Below are 20,227 nucleotides of genomic sequence, written 5' to 3' on the forward strand. Positions count from 1 at the left end.
CAAAAGGCCTTTTAAATCCAACAGTAAGTATCCATTCCCGGTTCAAGTCATAGGAACGAAAACAATGAAGTTTCGGATTAGCTGGATGGATAAGTATGTCTGGCTAGTTTTTTCGGTAGTAAAAAAAAGGGTGTTTCTGTAAATATTGTACCGTGTTTGCTTCTGACCAAGCCAGACCAGGTTTCTGGTCAGCTTGTTTTAGAGCCATATGTTAACTGGAAAAATGCACTGGAAGACTTTTCTAAACATCAGACTAACTATTACCACAGAAAAGCTGTTATTTGGGGTGAGAATTTTCTGGCAGTCTGAGCAGGCAGAAAACCTCTATCGCGGAAGTTTCGAATACACAGAAAAGAGAAGAAATAGAGACAAACAGAAAACGGCTCCGTCTTATCGCTGAAAAAAATACTGATGTGTGAAAGACAGGATATTGCTCTGTGTGATGATGAAGACTCTGGGAAATTTACCTTTGTTGAGCATGTAAAAAACGATGGAAATTTCAGGACCTTGCAACGCTATCGGATGAAGGACGATCCAGTGATGAAAGATATCTTTGAGAGAAGTGCAGACAATGCCAGGTATTGCAGCCCAAGAATCCAGAATGAATTCATTGATATTTGTGCGCAGCTAATAACCGAAAAGATAGTTGACCAAGTTAAATCTGCCAATTTTTTTACCATTCTTGCAGACGAGACTACAGATATATCAAGGCAGGAACAAATGGCTCTAGGGCTTCGATTTGTGGAAAGTGAAATGCTGCAAATTAGGAAAGATTTCATCGAGTTCGCCGTTGTTGAGGACTTGCGCGGTGAAAGCCTTGGTCAGTTTATCCTAAGTCGAATTGAGAAACTTGGTCTCGACATGAAACTCTGCAGGGGACAAGGGTATGATGGAGCTCCAAACATGAGTGGACATTTGTCAGGGACCCAGGCTTTTATTTCGAGCAAATATCCGCTCGCCAAGTACGTTCACTGTATCACTCACTCCCTAAGCTTGGTCCTGACGGCCTCGAGCAAAATAGCTGAGATCAGCACTGTATGATGGTAATTCGTGAAACAGTTAATTTCTTTCGCTTTAGTGCAAAGCGAAGCGCTATCCTAAAAACTTTACTGCACTTAATCTTAAAGGCTTGTGCGGAACTAGGTGGGTCGAAAGGCATGATGCTACTAAGATCTCAAAATAGTTGATTGTGCCTATCTTTAAGGCCCTAGAGGAGATAGAGACGGACGGGGACTCGATAACGTCGTCGAAACCCAGAAGTCTGCTCAACAACATCCTGAACTTGGACTACATAGTGGCCCTCATTGTGATGGGTTTTTTTTCTTGGGTATACATTGAATCTACCTAAGCTGCTGCAGTCTGAAAACATAGATATGGTTATGTGCGTTCAGTGCGTCGAAAGTGTAATAGAAATGTTCAAAGAAATCCGAAATAGTGCCGAGGGAAGGTTTTATCAGCTGTTTCTGGAAGCAAGTTTCTATGCAGAGAACTAGGAATTACTCTTGTCATGCCACGAAAGAGGAACCTTGTCAAAATCTCAAGTGATATCTCGACAGAAAAACATATAGAATTTCACAATCGCGTCTGCATTCTCCTCCCATTTGTAGATCAGCTAATACAATCACTTGAATCTCGATTCACAAAGCACAAAGTCACGCTGAAAGGCCTCAGCGGAATACTTTTGTTGTGAAACAGCCTAGCAGCGATCTTAAAGAACTGATCAAGTTATATGTCCCTGATCTAACGAGCCCAGACTCCGCTGTGATGGCTGAACTTGAACTATGACGAGCTAAGTGGCTGAAAGTAGTACCCAGTCTTTTCCTGAAGACAGCAGTGCAGAGTTTGGCTGAGTGCGAACGTGGAATATTTCCAAATGTTCACAAGTTACTGACCATCTTTTGCGTAATTCCCACGTCTGCAGCATGTGTTGAGAGGTCATTTTCATCGATGAAAAGGACTAAAACATATCTTCGCAGTCGGATGAGTGAAGACCGACTGAATGGCTTGGCACTCTTGAATGTCCACAAAGATGTTCTCGTATCAGTCAATGAAATTTTGGAAATATTTGCTATTAGCTCTGCTCGAAGGTTACGGTTTAAAGTATAGATAAAGTTAATATGTATTTTCCGATATACGTGCTTTTTGCATTTATTTAGTTACTAAATAAAAAAAGTGCCTGATGGAGGAGGACTGCCTGTAACTGTATTGGCCCAAGGCGGTGTGATGCTGCGGTGAGTTGTTAGCATTAGTAACAAATAAAGTTTATATAACCTATTTATATGAGCTTACATAGGTTTATCTAACATATTTATTTATATGATATACAGTTTGTATGTTATTTATATTTCAGTATATTGTGTAGCATATTATAAAGTATACGTACTATCTCTAAAGCTAAGGTTTCAACATTTCAAAATAAGACGAGGATTTTGTAATCATTCAATAGCTAGTATTCAGCTTTATCCTTTGAATTACATTTTGAGATTTGCTTTTCACTGTTTTTTTTTTTTTTTGAAAAATTCCCAGAAAATACGTGAAAAACATGAAAGAAACTTTTCCTGTTTTGTAATCAAGTTTAGATAACTCTCTAAAGGCTCATTCACATTTATCTTTCGTTTATATATATATATATATATATATATATATATATATATATATATATGTTATTCATTTATACATCAAATGAAAACTCGTTTATATACGTTTTTATCATGTTTTTATGAGTCGGACATAAATTTCGACGGGGGGGGGTATTCCCCCTTGGATAGGGACTTGCTTATAAAGTATAACATTGTAAAGCAGTGAAATCGCCACAAACAAATACTTTGAGAGAAAGAGCAGAAATAACTCACATCACCCAAGGCGACACTCCCAGAAAGAATTGTACCAGTCATCACTGTCCCTTGTCCCTTGAGACTGAAGCAATGATCAACAGCCATTATGAAAGGCCCATTTCCTAACCTTTTAGGAATAAACAGAAAATTCTTCATTTCTTCGAGAAGTTCATTTATACCTAAAGTAAGGAATAGTTACTTCTGCATTACCAGTGGTGAGTGAAGTGTCTTCAAATAAAAACTAATTGTCATGACCAAACCAAAGGGCTAATCTGAATTTTTGGAAATTTTATACGAGGACAAAAATGAGCCTTTGAAGAACTTAGCAGGAACATTGAAGATTTGGCAAAAAACTATTATATATATATATATATATATATATATATATATATATATATATATATATATACATACATATTATCTTTAAAGTAGTCTTAAGTACTCCCTTTGAATATGTTACAACCTTGAATCAACAATCTTGAAATTTGAAAAAACCTTCAAAAAATTGAGTAGAATATTGAACCAACTATCGTTGAAAACAACCCTGAAATACAACCTTGAATAGTAACCATAAACAAGGTTACAACCTTGAACAATATTGCTACAGCTTTGAATATAGAAAAATAATGATCAATCTGTTCACTATAAGCAACTAAAAACAATGTGTTTTACTTTAACTATTTTTCTGTTTAATTAAATACATTTCGAAATAGAATAGCCTTTTTAAAATTTCGGACTTGTGGTCTCAACAACAAAAATAGGACACAAGAATAATGCAACCAAATGTATTTCTGGTTGAGGTTCCCTTGGTTCTGAAGCTGAATCTTTGAATGAGGTGCCATTATAGTCCGAAATTTTGATAAGTTTACCATAAAAAATATTAATAATAATAAAAATCGTAGCCAGAAACCATAAAACCACACTTTTCTTCAAACATTTATTGTCCTTGATAAGCTCACCTCACCTTACTCCAAAATCAAAATTTGTGCAAAACTTCTTTTGATCTAGTTCAAAATCCCACTCACAATTCCCTAAAAGTTCTAGCTTAATACCTTTGACTATCCTTTGATATTGCAGGTATGCCTTTTTGAAAAATTCGATGCACATAGTGTCTTATAATTCAGTTCTACATCCCCTCAATATGCCCTGAAAATTTAAGCTTAATACCCTTAGCTGTTCCTGAGATATTGCATGTACACCCTCTAGACAACCTGGATGTACGTAGTATATTTAATTTTACTAAACATTCCCCTTAGCATGCCCTAAAATTTTGAACTTAATATATTTAGCCGTTCCTTTGAACTTTCTGATACGCCCTTTTGACAATGAGGATGCATATAATGAATTTTGATTTACTTTGACATTCCCCTCAACATGTCCTGATAAGTTTCAACTAATATTTTTAGTCATTCCTGAAATTTAAAAAAAAAACGCTTTTTTGACAGCATGGATGCATGTAATGTCTTTTGATTCAGTTCAGCACCCCCTCCCCAACACACCTTGTAAGTTTCCGTTTAAAATCCTTAGCCTTTCCTATGATATTGAACATATTGACAAACTGGATGCAGATAGTTCCTTTTAATTTTGTTCAACATGCTCTTCAGCCCCCCCCCCCAGAAAATTTGAAAACAATGCCCTTAGACATTCCTGGGATAATGCAGATACATTCTTTTGACAACCTGGATAGAAATAGTATGTGATAATAGGATGATAATAGAGTCATTTGATTTAGTTTTACATCCCCTTCAACATACCCTGAAAATTTCAACTTAATACCCTTAACCACTCCTTGAGGCATTGACCTTTAGACAACTTGCAGGCACATAGTGTATCCCGACTCAATTCACCATCCTCTCAAGATTTCCAGAAGGTTTCACCTCAACACCCTTAGCTTTCATAGAGATTCGGGATCAAATCTGTTCCTCTTTTCCAATAGTTAGTTTAAAAAGCTTTTTTCACAAAATAAATTTTTCAAAGAAAAGCCAAGAGCTCTATGCCAAAAGTGAGCAGTCAAATAATCTTCCAAGGGCAAAATAACAAAAAACACTATCAGTAAATAAATGAAACTCAAAACGAACAGAAATAACAATAAATAGCTGAGTCAAACTCAAAACGAGCAGAAATTAAAATGAGTAGGGCTGATAACCCCCATGCCTTCTCAAGATCAGAACATAATTTGCGCTTTACTGAAAAAAAAACAAAAAAAAAGTTTAATTGACATATACTGATATTTATTCCTTGAAGTTTTCATAGTTTTATATTTATGAAAGTAAAAAAAGTGAAAACATTTAAAATATATTTTGTTTTCAGTAAAGTCTTTATAAGTCGTTTTTGGCAAAAATTGGCAACGCTGACACAATTTTTTATAAATGACAATCATTCTAAATCCATGCTCGGATTTAATGTTTGCCGAAAGCCATTGTTCCGCTGTGCCTGTTTTGTTACCTTTACTTTGTTCATAAGGAACAGTTATTCATTGTTTTCAAATAATGAGCCCAATACAGTAATAGAAGCAAAATACAATATTGTTACAAATTTACGCTTTTATATACTGTATGTTGTGTTATTTTTCACATATTATAGTGTAAATTTCTTCATTCTAGTCTTTTTTAAGTATCTATTAAGTATTTGGTGAGTATCAATCAGTAAAATTACGAAAATCCAAGTAAAATTCCTAGTAGAAAATCTAAACTAAATCTAATCCTAAAAAAAATCTAATCCAAAAGCTAAATTCTAGAAGAAAATCAGTAAAATTACGAAAAACAATAGCATCTATTGTTTTTTGTGTGTCAATTAAGTTAATTGATTAGTTTTATCTGTTAATTTATGTCAGCTATGAAAATCGAAATGTTCAATAAAGTACTGTTAATATTACCGCTGGTTTTTATTGTTTTTTCCTAATTTTGCTAATCATGGTAGCATGGTAGCATGGTAGCAATAGGAACCCGACCATAATTATTTACAAGGAAGAGTTAAAGAGAGACGGGCAGAACATTTTGAAAATGTTTTCTCTTTATTAGTCCAATATGTTGCTAAAGGGTGACGCTTATTACTACTATTACTACTTTACCCAAAAAATCATGAATTTCTAGGGTTGAAGTAGCAACACAGGTAAAACAACTTTTTTTTTTATAAATGAGACATCATTCAAAATTCACGCTCAGATTTACTGTTTCTTAAAATCCATTCCGCTGCCTGGGATAAAGGTCAAAAATGCATACCTTTCTCAATAACATATACTATATGTAAGCAATGAATGGATTGCCTAACTTAAAGGTCTTAACGTGAGGGCTCTGGTGAGGGGAGTGGTTTCATTCTCAGACATAACTTGCAGACTCAACATAACCTTTAAACTACGATGAAAAAAACTACGATCTCATTTTAATATGAGTGAAGCTGACAACCCTCATGCATCCTCAAGATTAGATACAAATATTTTGTACTTTACTAAAAAACACTTGCATGAATAAAGAGTCTTTAAATTTAGTTCGAATTTGTCTTTTTGATCGTATCCCTTTCCATTTTCTGAATGATAGAAAATGATAAGCGTATAACGATCTGCCCCTTTAAGCATTCTCTAGAAGATCCAACTTAACACCCGAATCAATTCTTGAGATACGCTATTTTGACAATTTGCATGCACATATCGTCTTTTGATTTAGTTCGTATTTCCCCTCAATATGGAATAATATGGTAGTAGTAATGGTGGTAGTTGTAGTAGCATTGTTAGCATACAAATATTGTCTTTTTGATCATATCCCGTATCATTTCCTGGATTTTCCAAACTAATAGACTCAGTTATTCCCGTGTTACACACTTTTGACAATCTTTATACACATAACGTGTTCAATCTAGTTCAACACTCCCCTCAACATTCTCAGAAAGACTCACCTAAATACTCCTCGTCTTCTTGGAAAGTAAGGTTCAAACAGGCATACCTTTTTCACTAACATATAATATTTGTAACCGATGAACAAATTGCCTAGATTGCAGCCCTTGTCCTGAAGACTGTGGGGAGGTTGAGATCCCCAAAGACATATTCACTGGACCTTTCAACAAGGCTGAAAATAGATCTCTTAAAATTCCGATCGGATATATCTTGGCGAAAGATAGGTCTGGGGGGGCTGAATGTCCTCCATTCATTTTGACTCTTAAAAAGGGCACTAAAACTTCCAACTTCCAATCAAATGAGCTCCATCCAATGCAAAGCTTATAGAGCAAACCATTGCATAAAAACCTTATATGCCCCGGGGCATAACTTATAAGTCTTGCTCATGGGCTCTCGGGGATTGTGTCCACCCTAAAGACACTGTTATGGACTACTTGTAACAAAATGGCTATCTCACAATTTCAATTGAATACGTTTCATGAAAAGAGGATGTCAGGGAGGGCGGGGGTTAGTTGCTCTCCATCATGTTTTACTCGTAAAACGAACTAGAACTATACATTTCCAATAAAAAAAAACCTTCTAAAGTTCAAACGACCATCCCTTTCCTAAAAACCTTACATGCCTTGAGGCATAACCTTACCTCCAGACTCTGGCGGATTCTGTCAACCCCAAAGGCCTTATTATATGATCTTTGGACTATTTTTGAACAAATGGCTATCTAAAAACTTCTAATGGATGCATTTATGGAAAACACACGGCAGGGGGGGTGGCTACCCTTTGATCACTTTGACACACAAAATGGGCACTAGAACATCTGATCCTTTCAATTTCCAATCAAACGAGCTCTTTTTCAAGTTTCTGCGAAATTTCCTTCGATAGGAAATGCCCTGGTCTAAGAGAAAAATTAACACATAGTGCCCACCTCACTCTTAACTAACGCTAATGCGCTGCATTTATAAATAAAATATGCAAGCAATGGGCAACCTGCATAATTTAAAAACTTTGAACCAGGGGTTATAGAGTGTCATGTTTTCCCCGGGAGCATAATTATTGAACATTTCGACAATTCTGGAAAAACAAAGTTATCTGAAAATTTTCATCGAACATTAGGGGAAGAAAGGGCGTGAGAGGAACTGATTGCCCTCCAATTTCCAGTCGAATGAGACCCCTCCAAAGTTTCAACAACAACCCCTTCCATATGAAGTGGCCAAGGGAAAAAAAATAAATGAAAGATACATTGAAGCCATGTTGCTCTTTACTTATGCAGTGCCAATGAAGCGCCAAGACTCTTGATTTTTTTTCAAGGATTCGGCAACACTGTTCAACACACAAATCTTTTCCAATAAAACGAAAATGACACTCAAGTCGCTAAGAGGGTTTGTGTGAGTAACACCACTTTTGTTTATAGAAATTAACCCTGCAATTTTTTGTTACACTTGTGTTATGAAAAATGAAAAGCACACAACCCAAAATACATTTTTTTTTCAATAAAGCGCAAACGACGCTTTGGCCTTTACAGGGTTTATGGGGGGGGGGGTCCCTACTCCTGTGTGAGTTAATTAACGTGAATTTAAAGTTTCATTTGACTTTCCAATTCAATTTTAGATCATTTTAGAATTCTCACCTGTAGCAGCATCTGTCATCATTCATTTTAATTTCTGCTCATTTTGAGTTTCATTTATTCATTGAGGGTAATTTCTGTTGTCTTTAAGTTTGAATCATTATATGACTTTACTTGATCTAGTCTTGTGTTTTAATATAGTGTCTTTCTTTTCCGTCAAAAAGATTTTTTGGAAAACGTTTCAATTTCTAAAAAATAATTTGAATTCAAATTATCGCAGCTCAGAGTTACAGGAAAACCCGACCCCGTAGTTAAGCAAAAACTGGCCTCCATATTTTTCCACCTCTATGCTCACAGAATAACTTAAAAGCTTGAATAACAAGTCTCGAATTTCATAGAGGGTGTACCCCAATACATCAATCTATATATATAAAAATAAGTTCTCTGTCTGTGGATCAGGTGACGTCATGTTTCTGTGTCGGCTGACGTCATGAAGTTAGTTGTCGTCATTTTTGCTATGACGGTGACGTCATTAAAGATATTTAAGACATATATGTTCACGTAGAAATCTATTAATGTTTAAGTTTAAAATGACTGATGAACTTACAATGGCAAAAGCCGATGAAGATGCTCAAAGAGTCTAGGCCAAAAAACTTGCTGCTGATAGAGAAAGTCAGAAAAGAAAGCGTGCCGAGGAATCAAAAGAACAGCAAGGAAACAGGCTTGAGGCTAAAGAACGCAAAACCGCGCAGTTAGATGAAGATCCACCTGGACAGCGAGAGTCAAAACATATCAAAACTGAAAATGATAGCGATGATGATTGGGTTTGGGATTTTGACTCGGATAAGGTCATCAATGCCTACCAGATTTTAGTTAAAAAAACAAAGGTTCGGCGATATGTATTTCATAGTGAAGCTGAAAAATAAAGAAGAAAACTGAAAAAAGAAAAAATGTAAAAAACTAAAAAATACTAAAAAGAAAAAACACTCAAAGAGAAATTACAGACCGGGACAGAGGGAATATAAATAACGACCGGGACACTCAAAGAGAAATTACAGACTGGGATACCGGGACACAAATGACGACCGGGACACAGGGAATATAAATGACAACCAGGACACAGGTATTTAAGAATATCGTTCAAAGACAAATTTTTAATTGTAAGAAGACCGTTGAAAGAGAAATTTCTAATTGTAAAATGACTAAAGAACCTACAATGGCAACGGTACCACCATCGAAGTAGATAACCAGTGGGTTGTTCCATATTCCCCATTAGTGCAAAACGTCAACCCCAAGTCAAATTCGTGCATTGTTTGGCATCATTTTAACAACTTGCTCTCCATCAGCTCCTACAGAGTTATGGGAAAAATATAAGTCAAAAATGTCCGAAGATATACTCCATCGAAAAGTTAGAGACGTCAGATATGACTTTTGATTTTACATCAGAAATTTATAACTACACTTTAGTTATTATAGAAGATTTGTGCGTACGTATGGCAAACAAACCTCTTCAGGATTTGGGAACTTCACCTAACCGTATCGCTGCTGTTTCGACATGTGTAGAATTGGATCGTGAAAAAAGTTACAGTACGAATGATCTATTGTCGTATGTACAAAATAACATTTCCAAGTTAACGTCGGAACAAAAAGACATTTATGATACGATAGACTCAATTTCAGGACGTATACAACTACCTGCTGATTTCTGTAATTTAGTGACGTCCAAAAATTAATTGATTGAAAAAGTATTTCCGAATATTCTAAAAAATTATAAAAATAATAAATGGCTAAGTGAAAGAGCGATTCTCGCACCCAAAAATATAGACGTCCACGAAATCAACAATATTGTTTTGACCAAGATTCGAGACCAGGCAGTCCTTTACAAGTCAGTCGACACAGTTTTGGAACCAAATGAAGCGGTTAATTATCCATCTGAATTTTTAAATTCCATAGATCTTTCAGGGTTTCCACCACACGTGCTACAACTAAAAATAGGCGTACCAATAATACTTTCAAGAAATATCAACCCACCAAAGCTTTGCAATGGCACGCGACTTGCCGTAAAAAAAAAAAAACAATGGAAAACCTAATAGAGGCCACAATCTTGACAGGGCCTTTTGAGGGTGAGGCTGTTCTTATTCCTCGCATTCCCATGATTCCAACGGATCTGCCTTTTCAATTTAAAAGATTGCAATTCCCAATTCGATTAGCATTTACAATCACCATTAACAAAGCTCAAGGTCAATCATTAGAAAAATGTGGTATAGATCTTAATACTGATTGTTTTTCCCATGGACAATTGTGCGTTGCATGTTCGAGGGTCGGTAAACCTGACAATCTATTTATATGCAGCGACAATTGGACAGCGAAAAATGTTGTATATTCGCAAGTTTTACGCAGTTAATTTGTATTGTATCTACCTATCTATCTATCTATATAAAAACGAGTTGTGTGTATGCATGTTTGTTTGTTTGTAAAAAGAGCGTTTGCATATGACGTCATTATTAGTACATACGGCTTTGTATATGCACAGACAATGGGAAAGCCAAGAATGTTGTATATTCGCAATTTTTACGTAGTTTAACTCCTGCAGACGAAATGAATGCTTGCCTGAAAAATTCTAATTTATGGGCACACGTAAAAATATTAAAATTAACTACAAATATGCGTGTCCGATTGCAAAATGATGACTCTGGTCAAACATTTTCAGATCAATTGCTGGCAATTGGAAACGGAAAGCTCCCAGTAGTGGGAAAGCCAAAAATGTTGTATATTCGCAATTTTTACGTAGTTTGAAACACATATATAAATCTATCTATTTTCACAGGTGGGACACAGGGACACAACTACAATGGCGCGTAACCAATATGGCGCGTAACGACTTACGCGCGCGGGGGGAGCTTGGGGGGGCGCGAAGCGCCCCACCAACTAGGTGTTGGGGTGGCGCGAAGCGCCACCCCAACAGCTAGTATACCATAAAAAATATGTGAACTAAGTTCAATGTTCCGTATTTATGTATGTTCTTCTTTTCTTGCAACCTTGCGCAGAGGAACTGGCCTCAGCCGCATACCTGTCAGCTAAAACGAGCTACCGTTCGCAACAGTTAATTTTTCCTGATTTAAATCTTACCAATGGGATCATTTTCGTTTTCATTTGGTTTTGCCGACACAGGAACTATTAGCGCATCCTTAAACTTGGTTTTCTGAAGTGTCAAAGATATCTTCTTCTTCATCTGGAAAAGTTTTCAAAATTACTAAGGCCCTCAGGAGCAACACATCCACTAAAATCAAACATCCCGCAAATTATTTATAAAAGCTTTTATAATTTGAAATCTATTCACGCAGCTTGGTACGGGTTAGTGTTGAAAGATATTCGGGGTGCCTCTGAGGGTAGTAGGCACAAATAGGGGGACTACTACTACTACTAATTTCAGCCACTGGCCGTCCAACCCAGTGTCTGATCAAGAGACAAGGTATTTATAGAATATGCTACGGAGATGCGACGGCCATTAACATTATGGCCATTGAGTAACTGTCCCAAGACATATCAAGCGCCAGCCATAGCACAAGAAAACATCCCTTGAGGAGTAATATAAGGTGGGGAAAGAACTTATCTTATATTATTTTGAGGGTCAAGTGCAGCTTGCCGATTATGACTTACGAGAGACGAGTGACACTCTTTTGTGGAACGACTATATATATATATATATATATATATATATATATATATATATATATATATATATATATATATATATATATATATATATATATATATATATATGTATATATATATATATATATATATATATATATATATATATATATATATATATATATATATATATATATATTTATATATATATATATAATGAAAGGAGAAATCACAAATGCAACAGCACAAATACATTAAAAAAAAGACAGAAGGAGAAAAGGGAGACTGTTTTCCTACATTAGTGATTAATATAGATCAGCACTTGAATGAGGCCTTAACCCTACTCATCCATACAATCACATAGGTCAAACAGCATAGCCATACACAATCAACCATAAAGAATAATCCATGGACAGGCAGTCGTGTCATCAGTAAGTATAAAGTCGTCACATACAAAACAATAAAAACAGTGAAAAAAAAGAAAAAAAGACAAATAATTCAGAGGTGAAACATACAAGACGAAATTATTTCTCATGCAACACAATTAAGTAACCAAAGTGGCTATGCAAGTTCTATTATTTTAACTATGGGTAGTATCTAGGAACAAGTAGGAAAAAGACGTGATTACCGTGGTCTGCCAAGCGGCTGAGTTAACATAATCAGTCAAGTAATACATTTTTTTCCCAAGCTTTTCACCTATAAGCTAGCTATAGCTAGCTTATAAGCTAAGATATAAGCTAGCTATAAGGATTTACAGTAACATGCTACTATGTTGAAATATAAAATAGCCTGCAATATATATTTTTGAGTTTAAATCTGTGTGTGATCTATATAATGTAAAATATAAATATATAAAATGAAAATGAAAACTGCAAAATGAAATGAAAAATATAAAATGATAAATATAATGAAAAAAATATAAAATGAGTATAATGAAAAATATAAAATATAAAATGAAAACAATATATAAAATGAGTTTAAATCTGTACGATAGATTTTATTTAAACAATATCTTAGATTAACCTGCCTTTCCGTTTATAATCAAACTGAAGCGAAAATTTACATAAATAACACAGACTAAAAGGACTTTTTATTCTTTTATGATTTTTTGACTTTTTTTTTTATTTTTATGAGATTTTTAAGCTGATTTATGTTATTCTATGGATATTGAATCAAAACATGAAATCAACTTTTCTCTGTCAGCTAAAGTTTTTGATATAGCATTAGCACTACATAACAATACATAGCACTATATAGCAGTGCACGAAATATAGCACTACCCATTATAACGGATGAAACTCTTGATTAAAACTTCAAAAAAATGCATAAACTACTAGTAAATGTGCAAATATTTCATGCCTGGAAGCCTTAAGCAGTGAAAAAAGAAAAAAACTACAATAAAAGGAAGAAAAAATAAAATTAAAACTACAATCAACAGCCAAAAATACAATAAAAATAACAAAAATAAAAGAAAAAAAATCATATAATCCCCTTTTAATTGGATCTGTATAATGTTTGTTCACCCTATTGGAGTTGGCTGGAACTTTTACAAAACATTCTCTAATGTTTAAGATGAGAATTCTTATATTTTGCCTCTTTCTGTTTGCTGTGCAGCAATGTTCCACCTCTTTCTGATATTTTCTTGTATTTTTTCGATATTCAATCAAGTTTTTTTTTTCTGTTAAGGGCTTCTGGATATGAAGCTAAAATAATCAGACACTTCTTGGTATGATTTTTAAACTATCTTTGTTTAGAGTTTTACTTATTATTTATACTGTTTCAATTCATTTTATTTATAAACTATATCCCTAACTTATATACTAGAAGTCATAGTAATGACATCCCCCTAGCATAGATCTGAATGATGGGTGCTTTGAATGGCTAGGGAGGGTATACCAAATACTCTTCAGAGGAATTGTCCAAGGATGATTATAGGTATAGGTGGTAGTTATAATTATAGGCACAGTTATAACTATAGACAGTCATTAAAACTATAGTATATAGAGAAAAAACTATGCGATCCAGGCTATAATCAAGCAAAAGCTAGGGTGGCAAGGTCAAGTGAAACGATGATGATGTTTGCATTGTTATGGGCAATTTATCACAGGACCAAGCCATCTGATGCCAATTTTGAACTTTCACTCCTTACTTTATCTTATGAAGCTTGCATGTCCTTTAATGTATTTATTATGCCCCCCTGCCCCATTTACTAGCCTCCTGTGTTTCTTTTGGCATCAGATAGAAGCAATAGAACGTTGTTACCAAAAAACGATATTTGATAACCTGTCATGCATCATAATTACAATGAAAATCAGTCATCCTAACACTTCCTTGCTAAAAATGTCGTTTTTTCGCCAACACACAAGAAACTAGACGTTCTTGAGGAAAATTGGAGGAAATCTTAAGAAAAGATTTTTTTTAGTATTAGTTTGAGGCCCTGTCATTGGCTGTCAAAATCATGCTTATGTAAAAAATACCTCCTTCTGACTCCTGAAAAAAAAACTAAAAGTGTGTTTCACAGATAAGTAAAGAACAGTATTGATGCCTTTAAACAAGCAGAAAGAGTCATAGAACAAAGCAAAATTCAAAGAACAGAGAAATTATCTCAAACACGAATTGGGTTACTGGAACCTGAAACCCCCCATATATTACCTCAATATAACAAATCAATTCACTTCTAGAATAGCTCATTCCACAAGCATTCCCTGTGTCTGGTGTTTTATGAAGGCACTAACATTAGAGCATACAACAAAAGTTCCAGTGATGAATTCAGGCATGAATAATAGTCATTTGCAGAATAGAGTGCAAACCAGAATATGCCTACATAATTCAAAGATTTAGGGTATATTACATTGATTCAAAAGATAATTATGGCACATGAGTAGACCCACCTCAGAAAGTGCAGCGGATATCAACAGCCAGAAAAAGCCATTTCGAAAGCGTTAACTCAGTTAAATAAACTTACCTTTTCAATCATCAAACTTCTTTTATCCTTTGGGTATAAATCAACTTTGTTTATGACTATCAACATCTTATCACATGTTATTTCTCCAATGACAAGGCATTCTGCAGTTTGAGTTTGAAAACCTTTAATTGCATCTATCACAAGAACCATAGCATCTATTATTTGAGCCCCTGAAATAGTAATATAAAGTACGTAATAATGTATGTAATACAAATAGTAATGTGTATATAAAAAATAATGTAAAGTATATAAAAACGTATGTAATTAAATAAGAATATGCACATAAATAATTATTTAAAATACAAAATGATGTACATCATACAAATAATACTGTGTTTATAAGTAATAATGTAAAGTATATAATATCGTGTATATAAATAATAATGTAAAGTATATAATAACGTATGTAATTATAAATAATAATGTAAAGTATGTAATAATGTAAAGTATATATTCATCAAAGTTTTTAAAGATGAACAAATTCAACAAACCAAACTAAAAACTGACTAGCCTAATTATTTAAGGATAAACAAACAGATGGAAAAGAGAATACTACTGAGGAAGCACAGGCAAAGCCACATCCAAGGGGGTTTGGAGGTTTGGAGACCCCTGAGACGTTTGTCCAACTTGTAAAACATAGCAAGAATGCATATAAACAAATTTTTTTCGTGTTTTCAGAAGTTTTTTGTACCCCTTCCCCCAAAAAAATCCTAGATACAACCCTGAGCTGTATCATGATAGTAGGAGCTGAAATGTCAGAGGCAAGATTTTGATGCTTTCCAACCAATTAAACTTACTCACGTTTTCCCCAAATGTTATGGAAGCTTTTTAGCTGAGTTGTAAAAAAAAGGATATTCCCAAATGTTGGCTTACAAGCCAATTACAAGTTTGTTAGATACAACATCTAACAAACTTGAAAAACGCAATACTTGGCTCAGTATTAGAGCAATATTATAGACTTACAAAAATGTTTTGATTTAATTAACCATATTGGTACAAAAACTATTGAATGAATTCCATGTAGGCCTATTTAATGAAAACAATTCTGTTTTTTCTCTCCAATAGAACATAAGCAGTAACAGTTTTAGGCCACATAAAAAACTGCAGTAAGCAGTTTTAGGCAATGCATACAAAAATTATAATTGCAACAATTTTTGTCAATTAAGTACCTTAATAGGAGTGTAAAAATATAATATAATTTAATATAATATAATACAAAACAGTCTGTATACTTCCCTTTAACAAATAGTATACATATATAATGGTCAAATTTCATAACTTACAGGCCTCTCCGAATGAACTACTAGGGGGGGGGGTGGCTGGGTCAGATAACCCCTATTTAAAAACTTTGATTGGATGGCTTGGGGGGGAAAATGGGTGTTGGAGAGGCCCCCTCACATGGACATTTTTTCTAGCAAATTGCCTTCCAAGTGAGATTAGTTGTCCTCCAATCTTTTAGGCCATTTAAAAAGAGCACTAAATTTTTAATTTCTATTCAAATCCACACGTTATCAATCTTCTATGACCATTATTTTTATATGATTAACTTCTGGAAAAAATTAAAATAAACATGCATCCATTATCTTTCTTCTGGCAAAAAAAAAAAAAAATACAAAATCCTACATTTGCTATATAGGAGCTTCTGCAGTAGGTTCTCTGGTATGCTAAATCTGATGGTGGGATTTTCATTAGGATTCCTTGACTTTTGGGGGATGTTTACCCCCTTTTTGAAAAATCATGCAAATTTTATCAGACTATATCAGGCATTATCCCCATTAGCTGTTAGGCGGGGGGGCGGGTCAGATAACTCCTATTTAAAAACTTATTGAATAACTTTGGGGGGGCGTTTTTGAGAGGCCCCCTCATATGGCCATTTTTTCTAGCAAATAGCGTTCCAAGGGGATTAGGTGTCCTACAATCTTTTAGGTTATTTAAAAGGAGCACTAAATTTTTTATTTCTATTCAAATGCACTCACTACCAATCTTCTATGACCATTATTTTTACATGATCAACTTCTGGAAAAAATTAAAATAAACATGCATCCATTATCTTTATTCTGGCAAAAAAAAAGAGAACACAAAATCCTACATTTGCTATATAAGAGCTTCTACAGTAGGTTTTCTGGTATGCTAAATCTGATGGTGGGATTTTCATTAAGATTCCTTGACTTTCAGGGGATGTTTAGCCCCTTTTTGAAAAATCATGCAAATTTTAGCAGGTTATTAGCTTTTGATGGGTAACAGTAAAAATAAATTTTATGATTTACAGTTAGATAGATAAATAATTTTTTTATTTGCAACAACCACATAAATAAATATGACAAACCAGTGCACATGCCTGGTGGCATACTTTAGCACTGACAATATTACAATGTTACTTACACTACTACAGTTACTTACATTAATAATAAATTCTTGATACATTTTATATATTTGGAATCAGCACAATAAGACAATTCTTTGATGTGTCTATTGATATTAAAATCCTACTTTTGTAAAATTTTGGTTACTATTGAGCTGAGTTGCTCCTCACTGACACCATGAATCGTTTGATACAGAATTAATTCCAAGAGACAAGGGAAAGATGAAGGTAGAAATTGATTTATAATCCATAGGGCAATAACCGGGAATTTCCTTTTTGGTGATTGCTCTCCCATGAGCAAGGAGGGGGCAAAATAAACTCTAAAAACACATCAAAATATGAAATAGATATTTAATCCCTCTTGATATTCTACAGTTATTATAAAAGCAAAGGGCAACATTTAACCCCAAAATGAGAATTCTGTATAGGAGGGGCACTGCCTCTTCCTCAATGGTCATAGAAGCTTTGGAGGGCAATTTTTATATCAGAAACTGAGAGTTCTAGTCCTTTTTTAGAAGTTGAAAATGATTGGAGACCAACCAACCATGGGGAAGGGGGATCAATGTTGGCTCCCTTCAATTACATTTATTGTATCTCTATAAAGATTGGCATCTTTATATTTCTCTGTAGCCATCATCAAAGGAGTCAAATCAAGCTGTAATAAAACTGCCAAATTAGGGATAGACTTCTGCATGTAAAATTGGACCAGCCTGTTTGCAAAGTTACAATAGATACAGTTTTGACAAAATTGGAAAAAATGGAGGAAGGTGTGCACCACCATCCTAACATTTTTGCTGTTTAATAAAATTTTCACCAAAGTCAAAAATTTTGGCAGAAACAGGCATCATGGCAAAGCCATAACACCCATTTCTAATATTTCTCTTCCATATATTTCCATGTAGCATGATTTAACATAGCCTATGTATTTGATTCCTACTTGCTACTCAATTTGTGTAGATTCAGTAGTTTTATCACACTTCTTCCCCCTAACTGAAAATTTGGTGGTTTAGCACATTCATCAGGTACCCAATTGTTATCAAACTTGGTGAATTTGGTAGTTGTATCATAGTTTGTACTACTCATTTGCATATTCAGTAATTTGACAAGCTCATTTGGCTTCCAATTTTGGTGGATTTGGTAGTTCTATTGTGCTAGTTTGACCTATTAGTAAATTTGGTGATTTATGGTGTTCATTTGGTTCCCTTTTGCTACTATAGAAACAATTTGGAGAAAAAACCAAAGGAGATATAAACCATATTTACATTATTATTAATATTACATACATTATTATAAACTTTACATTATTATTCATATACAGATTATTATATACTTTACATGGGAGCTTAGTAATTAAAGGGCATAGACTGTAAGGGTTCAATTGACAGATCTCTATAACCATGGAGACGAAATCATTATCATGATGTTCAGGTCTGCCGAGATGGGTAGATTCCCTTGGGAATGATCCAATTGACAATAGGAACTGTACTTGATACCTTGACTCAAAGACAAACACAATTATTGACAATAATTTTATTTTCTTACTTCATATACAACTTCAGGTAAAATGACTTCAATGTCAGTTAGCAGTATAATACGCATCAAAGACAGAGTACTGAATAATACTGAATGCTCTCCTGATTTCCAGGTCCACCTTATATATCCAGAATCAACCCAGATTTATAAATTGAGCACTGGGTAGACTGACCTCAGAAATGTTGCAATACAACTTGTTCTTTTAATTATCCAACATATGGCCCAACCTCTTCACAAAAGATTTATTACAACAAGGATTTTCACCTCTAGTTTGTTGACCAAACCAGTAATAGAAATCTGGTTTCTAATTGGCTTTAATCAAAAGTTACATTTTTGAATCTAATTTTGATAGTTTAAAAAGTATCATTTTTGCTTGCTGTAAAACTTATGCCAAAGGTAAAAAGTATCTTTTTTTGCTTGCTGTAAGACTTGTGCCAAGCGCGCAAATCCTATGAGATGATGAATTTACATTTTAAAATCTTTAGATGTATAAGAGATTCTTTTTTTAAAACTTTTTAAAGTGAACAAAAGAAGGATTTGGTTCTGAATTCTGTAAGGGGGAGGGGGGTTGCTGGTCCATATGTTACAGGAAGGTATTTTAAAGTACTCACCTCTACTCTTTCTTTCTCTAGAGGGCCCTGACCTTTGATGACTTCTAAAAATATGTGTGTTATAAAAGTAAAACCTTGAAAATAGATCTTCTGCTTGAATGAAGTACAACAACATTGTTTTCAGCTTCACAACTTTGATCAATTGATAGCAACAACCCTGATTAGGAGCTTATATTAATTAAATCAAGACATTGATGTTGAAATGATACCTAATCCTACCAGTAACAGGTATTCTAAGTCTAAAATAACCTAGGCATACCTAACATGAAGACTGTTTGATTTTAAAAAAAAATCTGTATCAAGTACCTCCAATAATTGTCTTTATTAATGATGCATGCCCAGGGCAATCAACAACAGTTATTTGGAACTTTGAGGCAGCTGTTTGTGATCTTAAGTGACCTGGAACATCCATGAAAAAAGAGCTAAAACCCAAGTCTAAAGTAATTCCTCTCTCTACTGACTGTGGATTTTTATCAAAACTTGCAGTTGAGCCAATTGTACTTAATGCTTTTGACAGAGATGTTTTTCCACTATCAACATGTCCAAGAATTCCTATATTAAAGTTGATAACATCCATCTTCACTGCCGACACACGTTCTTGGAATTCAAATAATTTTTTATGCTAGCTATATATCAAGAATCGGTATTTTTGATTTTTGACGTAGCCATTACGTACATCTTATTTATATAATTAAAAATTATAAGGATTGCACGTACATTTTTGAAACATATTAAACTCACCCATCAAAACTTTTTTACTAAAAAGCTAAAGTTTCCTTCTATGTCTTTGAGTTTGTAAGGAAATTCCTTGATAGTGA

At 34.3% G+C, this 20,227-nt stretch overlaps 1 protein-coding gene across 1 annotated transcript in view; it reads right to left on the reverse strand.

The window, feature by feature from the left end:
* LOC136035629 (selenocysteine-specific elongation factor-like) overlaps positions 1–20,021 on the reverse strand; it is a 54,330-nt gene extending 34,309 nt beyond the window's left edge. The window contains exons 1-4 of the mRNA XM_065717523.1: positions 19,716–20,021; positions 14,904–15,073; positions 11,414–11,516; positions 2,853–3,013 (exon numbers count right to left, since the gene is read on the reverse strand). Coding sequence (XP_065573595.1) covers positions 2,853–3,013; positions 11,414–11,516; positions 14,904–15,073; positions 19,716–19,986 — 705 coding nt within the window. The 5' untranslated portion in view covers positions 19,987–20,021. The remainder of the gene's footprint in view (positions 1–2,852; positions 3,014–11,413; positions 11,517–14,903; positions 15,074–19,715) is intronic.
* Between the last annotated feature and the right edge of the window lie 206 nt (positions 20,022–20,227).

Source organism: Artemia franciscana, chromosome 14 (assembly GCF_032884065.1).
Source record: "Artemia franciscana chromosome 14, ASM3288406v1, whole genome shotgun sequence".
NCBI classification, from domain to species: Eukaryota; Metazoa; Arthropoda; class Branchiopoda; order Anostraca; family Artemiidae; genus Artemia; species Artemia franciscana.